At 38.0% G+C, this 13876-nt stretch overlaps 1 protein-coding gene across 6 annotated transcripts in view; it reads right to left on the reverse strand.

The window, feature by feature from the left end:
* Positions 1–2322: 2322 nt before the first annotated feature.
* The window catches only part of Iws1 (interacts with SUPT6H, CTD assembly factor 1), a 47825-nt gene continuing 36271 nt past the window's right edge, over positions 2323–13876 (reverse strand). For 2 of the 6 annotated variants that reach the window (XM_048812141.1, XM_015479089.2), the window contains exon 14: positions 12938–13301. In XM_048812141.1, the coding sequence (XP_048668098.1) occupies positions 13170–13301 (132 nt within the window). In that variant the 3' untranslated portion in view covers positions 12938–13169. Of the gene's footprint in view, positions 3462–12937; positions 13410–13876 lie in introns of those variants that run through there. The other 4 variants (XR_007350873.1, XM_048812140.1, XM_048812143.1 and 1 more) reach the window with 3 other exon arrangements.

The following is a 13876-nucleotide window of genomic DNA, read 5'->3' on the forward strand; positions in this document are numbered from 1 at the left end:
GTGGTACTGGGGATTGAACTCGAGGGCAATCATCAATTGAACTACATCCTTAGAATTTTTTATTTTTTATTTTCAGACAGGCTCTCTCTAAATTGCCCAGACTCCTTGAACTTGGCAATTTTCCTGTCTTATCCTCCCAAGAAGCTGAGATTACAAGCCTATGTCACCATGCTTACCTCAGATGACTTTTGTTTTTAAACTAAGAAAATTACCAAAAAATTCCCTTAAAGGTTTAGATAATATTTTTATCCAATAATGATTTCACAACAGATCATCTGAAAACAATACAATGCCAGTTCACAGTTGTTAGTGCCAAGAAGATTCCTAAAACCCACAGCTGGTGTTCTCACATGTTGGGGCTCCTAAGGGTCTGACCCTGGTCTATTGCTGTGTACCTCTGGATTCTCCTGGGCAATATCTTAAATTCTGTGACTGCTGTTTGTCACCTCTGACTCTTCCCTGAGATCTCACCTTTGACATCAAGCTCAGCACTGGTTATCTCCTCTCTCAATGAGCCACAGGCCCTTCACATCAAACTCACTGTTCGTCTCTGGCTCCCATTGTCTTTTTCTTCATGTTCTGCTCTAGTTACAAGCACTTCTGTTCCCTCACTCAGTCAGGCCAAGCCTCTTACCTCTCCAACAGCCATGTGGGGATCAGGTTCTAGTAATCCTATCTCTGAAGATCTTTTCTGTCATCTCTCTTTCATTCTCACAGTTATTGTCCTATTCCCACCTGTATGGACCACTTCAACCTAATAGTGAATCACCTGCTTGAATAATGGAATTCTTTCTTCAGATCGAAGAGTAGTGAGAACAAGTACTCTGGGAGGAGGAAGGAAGCACAGGAACGAAAAACTTGTGCTGTATTAATCCATTTTCTTTTGTTACAATAAAATACCAGAGGCTGGGTACTTTATAAAGAAAAGAGGTTTATTTAGTTGATAGTTTTGGAGGTGAAAGGACCTCCTTGTCTGTATCATCACATCATGATGGCACATAGCAGGAGCAAAGGAAAGTGAGATCACATGGCAAGATGGAAGCCAGAAACTGGGTAAATCTTCCTCTTTTTATAACTTACTTTCATAAGACCTATCTTAGGTCCTGCAAGAAATACGTGAATCCCTTTCTAGGGCAGTAACCAACTCCCATGACTTAATTACTTCCCACTAGTTCCCACCTCTTAAGGTCCTACTATCTCTTACATTAGCACATTGGGGATCATTCTCCTGAGACACAAATCCTTGGGGCACACACTCAAATCATGTCAGACCACAGCATATGGCCTATAAGACTACCTATAAGAGGTATGTGTTCCCTCCTACCTCTTCTGTTTCCATATTTCCTAGAATCCCTACAGTTCCCTGCAAATACTTCATGAAATTTTAATACTTGGGATATTGTTTCTTTTGCTCAGAGTCTTCCCTTCTTGGCTGCCCAACATATAGTTAAAGAAGAGATCAAGAATCAGATAAAAACAGGTTTGAATCTCAGCTCCAAGTAGTAGCTCTAGGACCTTGGTTATAAAACTGGAAAACTGCATTAAATGATGCATTTTTAAGCTGCTTAGCAGAGACACAGCAAATAGTGAGCACTCAGCAAGTGTTAACAAATCATAATTATGCTTGCCCGTCATGACCCAGCTTGATACCACCTCTTCCATGAAGCTTTCCCTCATTTCCTCCAGCTGTGCCTCTTAACAGTGTTATAGTTAGGATATATATATGTATAAGGTGTCCCCCCAAAGCTCCTGTGCGAATGCAGGAATATTCAGAGGTGAAAAGATTGGCTCGTGAGACTGTAAGCTCATCAGTCCATCCTAGTTTAAGTGGCCTGACTAGTTGGTAACTGTAGGCAGGTAGGGCACGGCTAGAGGGGGTGGGTTGCTGGGGGTGTGCTCTGGAAGGATTCCTCTTCCCTGAGGCCCCTTCCCCTTTTCTCTCTCTGCTTCCTGACCACCATGAGGTGAGCAGCTTTCCTTTGCAACGTCCTTCTGCTGTGATGATGGTCTATCTCCTTGGGCCCAGGGCAATGGAGTCAGCTGACCATGGACTGAACCTCTGACCATGAGCCCAATGAACTTTTCCTCTTCAAAGTTGTTCTTGTCAGGGTTTTGGTCACAGAGATGAAAAGCTGACTAACCCCCCCGCCCAACACACACACATACTGCATTTAAAGTGAGTGTTGCTTATCTGCCTTCCTCCTCACAGTGTGACCTTATCAAGGGCAGGGACTACCGTTTTTATCTTTGGTTCTCTGCTACCCAATAGGGCTCAGTGAATGTCCAATTAATTAGTGATGAAAGAAAATGGAAAACAAAGGCCACTCATAAATCAAATTTATTTAATGTGTAGGTGTGACAATATTTTGGTTGCTGGGGGCATATTAGTGAATGAACAGAGTTCCTGCACTTACAGGCTCCCATTCTAATGTGGATAGACTCTATGAATAAATAAGTAAATATATGGTTTGTTAGACAGTACAAAGTTCTTTGGAGAAAAATGAAGCAGATTAGTGGGAGCAGTTGTTGCTCTTTTCCATAAGGTCAGGGAAGACCTCACAGATGAGGTGACACTTCAACAGATACCTGAAGGAAGCATGGCAGCAAGCTGCAAGGACATTTGAAGAGAACAGGCCAGGGGTTGGGTGGGAGAAACATCATTCATATCAAGAAAAAAGGAAAGTGCAAAGGCCCTGAGGCATGAATGTGAGGTGAGGCTGCCAGAAGGTGCTGGAGTTGACATGAGATCAGAGAAACAGTGGGGGCAGTGAGGGCTGGGGTACAGATCATGGGCTGTGTGGGACTAAATTCTTTCCTTAATAAAGAAGTAAACTATTACTTTCTTGGTCACTTTTTTTTTTTTGTGTGGTAGAGCTGGGGATTGAACCCATGGCCTTTTGCATGTGAGGTAAGCACTCTACCAACTGAGCTATATCCCCAGCTCTACTTTCCTGGTCATCTTGAAAATACTGTCCATTTGCCTATTTTAAGATGTAGCAGAAAGGAAACTTTCCCAGCCTTAATGAGGACAAATGAAATTGTTTCATAAAAATATCTAAATCTCAATGGCTATGCAAATATAGTAAGTCCCACCTCAAGGAAAATCCTTCTTCCCCAGGTTTTTCTAAGAATCCTAAGAATATGTGCCTCAATATAAGCTCCTACTCTGGTGAGGTGAGAAAGTTCTTTCTAGGTTCTGAAGAAGGAAAACTTTTTGAACTTCAGTATTCCATTGTCTCTTGACATAACTTTTGGTTCATACCCACAGCCCTTCCTTCCCCAGGGAGTCTACCTACCTTCAAGGTAGCTAGGTCAGGATATACCTCGAACTATGGCTCACCTCCAGCATTGTACCTTCTTGGGAACCTGGGCTTGATGTCAGATTGCTCCTGCTCTTTTGGTAAGTTTCCTCTTGGGACTCCCATTACCTGTGCAAGTGGCTCACTCCAGCCTTTTTAGACCTGTTGATAATCAAATCCAAAGGTAGACAAGTTTAAGATTTCCACCCAGGATCCTTAGCACAATGAAATCAATGAAGGTGGTGTTCAAAGACTGCAATCATCTAACCATGTACCAGTAAGGCCAAACCCATCTCCTGCCTAGCTGTGCCCCACTGAGTCTAATCATCAGGATATTAGCTTATCAATGTTCTAACATTTTCCATTTATTATTCAATGTGATTATGTTGAGTGGTAACAGCAAAACCTGAAAAAAATGAATATAAGATATTCACTTCATATGGTAAAAACTTCACAAGGTCCAAGGACAACTTGAGGTTCAACATGAAAACTCTTAGGATATATTCAATCCTAGTATTTCATTGGGTGCTGTGATGCACACCTGTAACACCAGCGACTTGAGAGGCTGAGGCAGGATAGGAAGTTCATAAGTTTGAGTCCAATCTGGCCAAATCAGGGAGATGCTGTCTCAAAAGATAAAAAAAAAAAGGCAGGGGGTGGGTGGGTGCTAGGGATGTAGCTTAATGGCAAAGTGCCCAGGTTCAATTTACAGTGTCAAACAACAAAAAAAATGTCTCATTAAAAAAAAAAAAATCCTAGTATTTCATCCAGAAATCATCATATTATAATAGACAGCTTTGGGGACAGAAAATATTCACTTTAGATCCATGAATGGCTTGCTACTTACTGTGTGATTATAGGTGGCCAGTCATTTGGACCTATTTTTCTCACTTATAAAAAAGATAACAACTACTTGTAAAGATGAAAAAGGGTAATATATAAAAAGGTCACAGAGGAACCTAACACCTAATAGGCACAAGGCCAGTTCTAGTTCTTCTCCCTTTCCGTAAATTAAGTCTATGATATTCCTTATAATGCCATTTATGCCATGGGATTGACTTATGAGGTTTTCCTTTAAAGGGTTTGAAAAAGGAAAATTGGTTGCTAGAAGATAATTTCATCCTGAATTCGTCTCTAATATGGTTAGACTGAAATTTTTATATTTGAATCCTCTGATTTGATTCTGAATATTATATTCTCAAGAAACCCTTAACTAGCTTTATCTATCTCATGGTTTTCTTCCTTCCTTGATAAAAACAAATAGCAATAATTAGGAAAGATCAGAAAATAAAAGCCAAGGAATGAAAACTCTGAACAATAAAAGCTACTAGATGCTCCATGTAGAAAAGATCCGGCCAGTACAGTGGCCGGAGGAGCACATGGGTACATGTTTTGTTTTTTACAAAAATTGACACTTGCTCAGATCAGGAGATCTGAGCTGGAATTCTGGCTCTGCAACTCACCAGACAGGCGGCATCTTGGTCTCTCTGTGCCATTTTCCTCAACTCATAGAATTACGATCTACATAAAACATGAACTGCTAGTTCAACTCAATGAATTAAATAGAAACTATTAGATGGACCTGATCCCTGCCTCGAGAACTCACACCTCTTTGACCTATTTCCTCCTGACTTGTTCTTCAGAGAGGGCAGCTTGGAATAGCTACACATAACTACACTGGTTGACTTCCATGAGGACCCCCAATGCTTACTGACCTCCTAACTTCTGCTGGTCTCACACAGACGCGATCTTGGGAACTCACTCAATTTCCATGCTACCTCAGCCAAAACACTTCTTAACTTCTTGCTCAAAGAGCAGAAAACAAAGAGAATTTCAAATAAACTACTCTTCCTGCAAATCTAAAGGGCTGGGAATCCTCTCTTTCCTCTCCCGACTCTCAAACAAGAAGCTTTGAATTCCCTCACTCACAACAGATTCTCACATGTCGGAGACCAAATCCCAATCTCTTTACTGACAACTCAATGCCGTTCAAACAGGTCATCATAATAAAACATTCGTGAATGTTTCTCCTAAAGCCCCACCCTTGCTCCCTTATCAAATCAGGGAAATCCAGCTGCCCTTGGGTCCTCCATCCTTGCATTCTTAACTTCAGTTAGACTATGAGAAAAATCTTCAGGTCCAGGACTCCAGGCTTTGTAAGAGCACAGGCCCAAACCCTCTTCTAGCTATTCTTCAAGCTCTGTAGTTCAAACCCTTCTTTAAAACAGCAGGAATGTTTTAAAAGAATCTTCTGATAAATTATTTTACAAATTATCACCTCCAAGTTTTGGGAAACCTGTACTTCTATTATTGAGCTTCCTTGAAACAAAGCAGGTAATCCTGTGACATGTCTATCGCTAATAGTACCAAAATTAGCCAACTTGAGACCTGGACTCTACAGGAGCTCAGGTGTTTTCGCAACCACAACAGGCAATCCTTCCTCTTAGGACTTCTCTAGCATCTCTACAATCTTTTATATATAGGCAATGAACGTTCACATCATGCAACATTACAGTCCACCTGATCCACAGTGAATCTAAGGTTGGAGGATTCTGCTATCACAATAGAAAAGCATAAAACAGAGATGGTAATGGGTTTGATGCAACCGTTTCTACCTGAGAGGAATAATATGCAGGTGGGTAGGAAAAAAAAATCAAGCAATGGTTAATCCAATTCCCCACCCCCACCTCCAAGTGTATAGCATTTCAGTAGTAAAGGGGTGTCCTTCTGCCTCCCAGGACATCAGCTCAGCAGAAACCTTCCAGGCCAGAAGCAACTGGATGATATATTTCAAGTAATAAAAATAGAGCATGGGAGTCTTGTCAACCAAGAATTCTGCATCTTGTAAAACTGTCCTTCAAAAATGAGGGAGAAGCTGGGCATAGTGGTGCTTGCCAGTAGTCCCATCTATTGGAGAGGCTAAGGCAGGAAAATGGCAAGTTTGAGGCCAGCATGGATAACTTAGAGAGGCCCTGTCACAAAAAATAAGGACTGGGGATATGGTGCAGGGGTAGACTGCCCCTGGATTCAATCCCTAGTACTAATAAATAGACAAAATAAGAAAGAAACTTAAGGCATAAATAAAGAAAAATTGAAGATATTTCATTACCACTAGATCTGTCCTATAAGAGATGTTAAAGGGAGTCCTTTAAGGTTAAGGAAAGGATGTTAGACGAACCCAAAGACATACAAAATAAAGGTAAATACATAGACAAACATAAAAACCCACATGATTATAATTTGTTCATAACTCCACTTTTTATTCTGTTACAGGATTTAAAATAGAAAAGCATAAAAAATTATAAATTGATGCTAGTGGGTATACAGTATATAAAGATGTAATTTGTGATATCAGAAACAAAAAGGGGGCAGAGCTGTAGAGTAGAAGCTTTGAATGTGATGGAAGTTATCAGTTTAAAATAGGACTGGGAATGCAGCTCAGTGGAAGAACTCTTGTCTGGCATGTGTAAGGCCCTGGATTTGATCCCCAGTACACACACACACACACACACACACACACACACACACAGTAAATTATATTTAAAAACAGGTTATTATAATGTTAGGATGTTGTTTTACACAAGCCCCATGATGAAAAAAAAATATGTAGAATACACAAAAAGAAATGAGAAGGGAATCAAACATGGCGCTATTAGAAAAATTAACTAAAGACAAAGGCAGTTTGGGAGAAAATGAGGAACAACAACAAAAAGCTGTGATATTAACAGAAAACAAACAACAAAACGGCAGAGGTAAATAAGTCCTTCCCTATCAGTGATTCCTTTATATGCAAATGGATTTAGCTCCCACATAAAATATACAGCTTTGCAGAATAGATTAAAAGCCGAGAAGATCCAACTATATACTGCCTATAATGGAAGGGATTCACTTAAGACCTAAGCACACATTAGTTGATGATAAAAGGATGAAAAAAGATAATCTATTCAAATAGTAACTAAAAGAGAGCAGGGATGGCTAATATTAGACAAAAAAGACTCATGTCAAAATCTATCACAAAGACAAGAACGTTACATAATGAAATAAAGGTCAATTCATCAAGTACACATAACAATTATAAACATATATACACCAAAACACCAGAGCTCCTAAGTATATAAAAGCAAGTATTGACAGAATTGAGGGAGAAATAGACAGCTGTATAATAATAGTTGGAGGTTTCAATACTCTACTATCGATTACAGACAGAACAGTAAGATGGAATATAAATAAGGAAATAAAAGACTTGAACACCACCACAGATCATCTGGATTTACCACACATAAACAGAACATACTACCCACTAATAAGTCGAATACAGACATATCTCAAGTACACAAGGAACATTCTCTGGGATATATTAGGCCATGAAACAGTCTTAATACATTTTAAAATGTTAAAACTATACAAAGTATCTCTCTAGGCAATATATTAAAATTAGAAATCAATAGCAGACAGATATTAGAAAATCCACAAATATGTGGAAATTAAACAGTAATTGGTCTTAAACTAATTAGTCAAAGAAGAAATCACAAGAGAAATTAGAAAATATCTTGAGAGAAAATAAAACAAAATATCAAATATGATGGGGTGCAACAAAAGTAATGCTATGAGAGAAATTTATAACTGTAAATGCTTACATTAAAAAAATATTTTGAGCCAGGCATGGTGGCACACACGTGTAATCCCAGCAGCTCGGGAGGCTGAGGCAGGAGGATCATGAGTTCAAAACCAGTCTCAGCACCTTAGCAAAGCCCTAAGCAACTCAGCAAAACCCCATCTCTAAATACAACATAAAAAAGGGCTGGGGATGTGGCTCAGTGATTAAGCACCCCTGGTTTTAAAAAAATAAAAAACTGAAACAATAGTCTAACCTTAAGGAAATAGGAAAAGAACAAACTAAGCAAGCACAAAACAAACAAGAGTAAAAAAGAACAAAATTTAGAGTAGATATATACAAAACAGAGGACAGGAAAACAAGAGAAAAAGAAGGGAACCAAGAGTTGGTTCTTCAGAAAGTTTGAAAAAAAAAAAAAAAAGGACATTCAGAGCTAGAACTAGAAAGGAAAAAAGACTCAAAAAACTGAACATGGAGAAGTTGTGACCACTTTTACAGAAATAAAAAAGGAGCATAGAATACTATGAACAATTACATGCTATCAAATTGGGATTATACAGATGAAATGGACAAAGTCCTAGAAGCACAACCTTTCAACTCTGAATCATGAACAAATATAAATCGTTAATAGATTTGTAACTAGTAAGGAGACTGCATTTAGTTTCCAAAATTCTTCCAACAAAAAAAGTACAGGACCAGAGGGCTTTACAGGTGAACTCCATCGAACTACTTATAGACCTAATGCCAATCCTCCTCATATTGCTCCAAAAAATTGAAGAGGAAAGAAGACTTCCCTCTTCTTGAAGACAGCATTATCCTGGTACCAAAACTACACTGACATTACAAGAAAACTAAAGACTACTGTCCTTGATAAACATTGCAAAAGTCTTCAATAAAATGCTAGCAAATAGAATTTCAACAGCACATTAAAAGGCACATGGTGACTAACAGGGATTTATTCCCAGAATGATTCATCATATAACAAATCAATTGATACCACATTAACAGAATAAAGGAAAAAAAACCCTTCTTCTCTATTGATGAACAAAAAGCTTTTGTCAAAATTCAACACCCTTTCTTGATAAAAACACCCAAGAAATTAGGAATAGAAGGAAAGTCAACATAATAAAGGACATATGAAAAGCCCATCATTAACATAATGAAAGACTGACAGTTTTTCTCCAATATCAGGAATAATGCAAAGATGTCCACTTTCACCACTTGTATTCGACACAGTACTAAAGTCTAGCCATATAAAATAGGAAAGAAAAAGAAATAAAAGATACTCACATTTGAAACAAAGAAGTAAAACTGTAGATGACACATCAAATGCAGAAATGCCTAGATATTCCACAAAACAAAGCCTCAACAAAACTTTCAGAGTAAACAAATTCAGCCAAACTGTAGCACGTAAAATCAATGCACAAAAATCAGGTGCATATGTACATGCTAACAGTGAGCAACCCTAAAAGGAAATTAAGAAAACCATTCCATTTACTGTAGTATCAAAAAGAATAAAATACTTAATCAGGGACACAAAAAACTTGCATACTGAAAATGTTTTTGAAATTAAAGGCATCAATAAGTGAAAGTATTGCTTATGGATTTTAATTGTTTTTTTTTTTTTTTTTTTGGTACTAGGGATTGAACTCAGGGGCACTTGACCACTGAGCCACATCTCCTGTCCTAGTTTGTATTTTATTTAGAGACAGGGTCTTACTGAGTAGCTTAGTGACTCACCATTACTGAGGCTGGCTTTGAACTCTTAATCTTCCTGTCTCAGCCTCCCAAGCTGCCGGGATTACAGGCATGCGTCGCTGGGCCAGGCAAGACTTAATATTTTTGAGATGGAAATCCTACCTAAAATAATCTACAGACTCAACACAATCAAAATCCCAACAATGCTTATTGCAGAAATAGAAAAATTCACCCTCTAGTTCACATGAAATCTCAAAGAAACCCAAATACTAAAAAAAATTCTTGGGGTTAGGGAAAACCCAACAAAGGTGGAGGACTCACATTTCTTGACTTCAGAACTTATTGCAAAGATAGTAATCCGGATAGTTTACTGGAGACGAAAGACAGAACAATATGAATGAAACAAAGCACAGGAGTAAACCCCTCACATATATGGTCAAAACATTTTTGGAAAGGGTGCCAAGACCATCAAATGGCAAAAGGACATCTCTGTCTTCTCAACTAGCAGTATTTGAAAAAAGTAGATATTCACATTCAAAAAAATGAAGCTGGGTCTTTATCTTACATAACAGACAAAACAGTGTCAAAATGGATAAAGACATAAACAAAAAAGGTAAAGCTACAAACTTAGAACAAGGCAAAAGCTTTATAATAATGCATTTGGCAATGATTTTTTGATGACCCCAAAAGCACGGGCATAAAAGAAAGATAAACTACATCAAAATTAAAACTGTACACCAAAGGACACAATCAACAGAATGAGAAGTCAAATTACCGAATTAGAAAAACTATTCGCAAATAATATATTTGATAAGACATTAATACCAGAATGAAGAAAGTTATGTACATACAGTAAAAAACAGAAAATAGAATGATGTTTGCAAAGCTGGTGGGAGGGAGAATAGGAGATTGTTTAATGGTACATACTTTTATGAGATGAAAGATTTCTGGAGATGGGTGCCCAACAAGGAAGTGCACTCAATGCCATTAAACTGTGCACCTAAAAGATGTGCACTTAACATGGTTAAACTTCATGTTATATATCTTTTACCACAATTACAAAATATCACAAAAAAACTGAAAGACTAAGTAACTTTGAATCACCCTAACCAAGTGATAAAAATTAACTGGGTAAATCCATGTTTTTGTAAGAAAATGCTTAAGTATTTGGGGCTCCAGAGGTGAGCTGTCAACAAGCTAGACACACACACCTGCAAAAAGCAACAATATGTACATATAAGGTGACCAAGTTAAGTATGGCAAAGTGGTAAGTATCAATGAAGGGTACATGGAGTTAACTTTACTAAATTGGAAATATTTTTAAATCAGGGGAAAAAAAGTTATTCTGGTGAACTAGGTTTGAGATGCCGCCAAGTAAGCCATACACCAGATCATTTATATAGAAACTAGTTAAATTTTTTTTCTTTAGACTTAGTATAAGAGAATTTCTCACCATTTTTAATTCCCAGGGTGTGATTATCACTTTATTACCTGGTACCATCACTTTTAACTTCCATGTGACATTTTCAGATAACTGGAGCTTACTATAATAAAGGCCAAAATGTTAATAACTTGAAAATCTTTAACAACTTGTTTTTCTTGTTTACAACTGTCTTAATTGTCAACATTTGGAAGGCACTGGAAACATTTTTGAGGGTTAATAAAAAGTAACACAGCTGAATGGTTGTTTTGTCTCCATCTAGTGGTTAGCCATTACCTTCTAATATATACTTTTTTTTTTTATTTTTTATTGTTGGCTGTTCAAAACATTACATAGTTCTTGATATATCATATTTCACACTTTGATTCAAGTGGGTTATGAGCTCCCATTTTTACCCCATATACAGATTGCAGAATCACATCAGTTACACATCCATTGATTTACATATTGCCATACTAGTGTCTGTTGTGTTCTGCTGCCTTTCCTATCCTCTACTATCCCCCCTCCCCTCCCCTCTTCTCTCTCTGCCCCCTCTACTGACATTCATTTGTCCCCCTTGTATTATTTGTCCCTTTCCCCTCACTTCCTCTTGTATGTACTTTTGTATAACTCTGAGGGTCTCCTTCCATTTCCATGCAATTTCCCTTCTCTCTCCCTTTCCCTCCCACCTCTCATCTCTGTTTAATGTTAATCTTCTTCTCATGCTCTTCGACCCTACTCTGTTCTTAGTTACTCTTGTGCTTCTGAATTTGTTGCAACTTAAATGAAGATAGGTTCTGAGAGATTCTTGTGTTTCAGTGCATATACTTCATGTTATGTAGACCACTCAAAGGTCTTTATGAAAACCAAGGCTAATTAAAAATTTATTGGATTTACTCAGCTTGACCCATCAGAGCTCTCATAATTAAGTCTTTAGAGACTACTAAAATAATTAGATAATCATTAACGACTTCCTGAAATTTTTCTACTGTAATTCCCTACTCTTGGAGGAAAAAAATAAATATAAAATGATTAATACTAAGACATAAGATATTGTTGGTATTATAGTACAATTCCAACTGGGGTACTGTATTTCAATTCTGATAGGTGCTGGCCATACTGAGTTCTCCAGACCACTGATACTTTGGATTGAATGTTTACAAATTTGGGGTTCTCATGAATCTCTTGTCAAGAGTTTGCTAAGATGTCTCAGAGAACTAAGGAAGGTACTAATCCTATAGAGCACTATACTTGTGGTTAGTTTTATTATAAAGAATGTTAGACCTGTTAGTCAAATGTAGATCCACAGAAGGGGGTTTAAGAAGGGAATGCAGAGATTCTGTGTCGCATTCTTCTGGCACATCAGTGAGCTCACCCACCAGGAAACTCTACTAAGCTTGCTTAGGTGTCCAGAGCTCTTAATGGACCTCACTATGCAGGTATGGATGATTAAATCAAATAGGTGGGCTGGGGATGTGGCTCAAGCGGTAGCGCGCTCGCCTGGCATGCGTGCGGCCCAAGTTCGATCCTCAGCACCACGTACAAATAAAGATGTTGTGTCCGCCAAAAACTAAAAAAAAAAAAAATATTAAAATTCTCTCTCTCTAAAAAAAAAAAAAATCAAATAGGTCACATAACTGAACCTATCCTCTCCCCTAAGACTATCTAGGGCCCACCAGGAATCACTCCATCAGCATAAGACAATTTCATCACCCAGGAAACCCAAGGGTTTGAGACATTCCTTGTCAGGAATCAGGGACAAAGACCAGACAAATTCCTCATACCATAGTCAGATAGGACTGAACTTTGAAGGTGTATCTTAAGATTTTTTTCACTCAACAGGGACCAATTTTTGCTCCCACAGAAAATGCATCTTCTAAGACAATAAAGAAACAGCCCCCCAAAACCAGAATGAAATTTTATTATTTAAAATTTTTAGAAGTATGACTAGTATTCTTCTGTACAAAGTACACAACAGTTTTAAATACAACTGAGAGAAATGTGAATCCTATGACAACATTTGATACAAGCCAAACCATTTACAGACACACTAAAAAAATTTTAAAATATCTTCTTTCTCCAAAGAGTTCATTGTGCATTTCTTAAAGGAGAGATGGAAGACACATCCCAGGCAAGGTCACAATGGCATTTTATTGCCCTCAATGCTGATTTTCACAGCGTGTGCAGATCTGCTTTTTTTCCTGATATCTGTGAACTTTCTCATCTGTTTATCCAGTCGACTGATACCTTTCTTGGAAGTTGCCTGAAACTAAGAGTGGGGGGAAAAATTAAAGAGCAAATTATTGTAATACCTACCCTTAGTTTTATCTTTCATTTTCTTATATCTGAAAATTAGCAGTCAAAGGGACTCCCAGCTCTAGAATAATCAGAAAACACTTTGGTGACCTCAGGAACAGATCAAGTATTCACAACAGTGTTAGAACACCTCTCAATCAAAATTAAAATTGTTGTTGACTGTGTCTTAATTTTGCTGCAGTCCACAAAAATCTCCAAGATGAGAGAAAGGGAAATATTGAGACTATAATCCTCAAGGTGGACTTCTCTTTGTCCACTCTCAGGATGTTCTTTAACATCTGTACCTTCATTAATCTGTTTAGCCTCAGCATCAGGGACACTCTCAAGCCAGTGCCAAGTGACTCTTTGTTATAACATGTATGTAGCTGGCAGATGCTTAGTTACCTCACCCTAAGCCTGAAAACACAAAGAACCACCCAGCACCTAACATGACACATTCAGTGAGGTCCCTTCCTGATTTCATCACCTCTATCCCACATTTCCTCAGGATATTATAAATCTATACTGTACTGTTTTATGGGGGGGGGG

The sequence above is a fragment of the Marmota marmota genome, unplaced genomic scaffold (genome assembly GCF_001458135.2).
Source record: "Marmota marmota marmota unplaced genomic scaffold, marMar, whole genome shotgun sequence".
Taxonomy (NCBI): domain Eukaryota; kingdom Metazoa; phylum Chordata; class Mammalia; order Rodentia; family Sciuridae; genus Marmota; species Marmota marmota.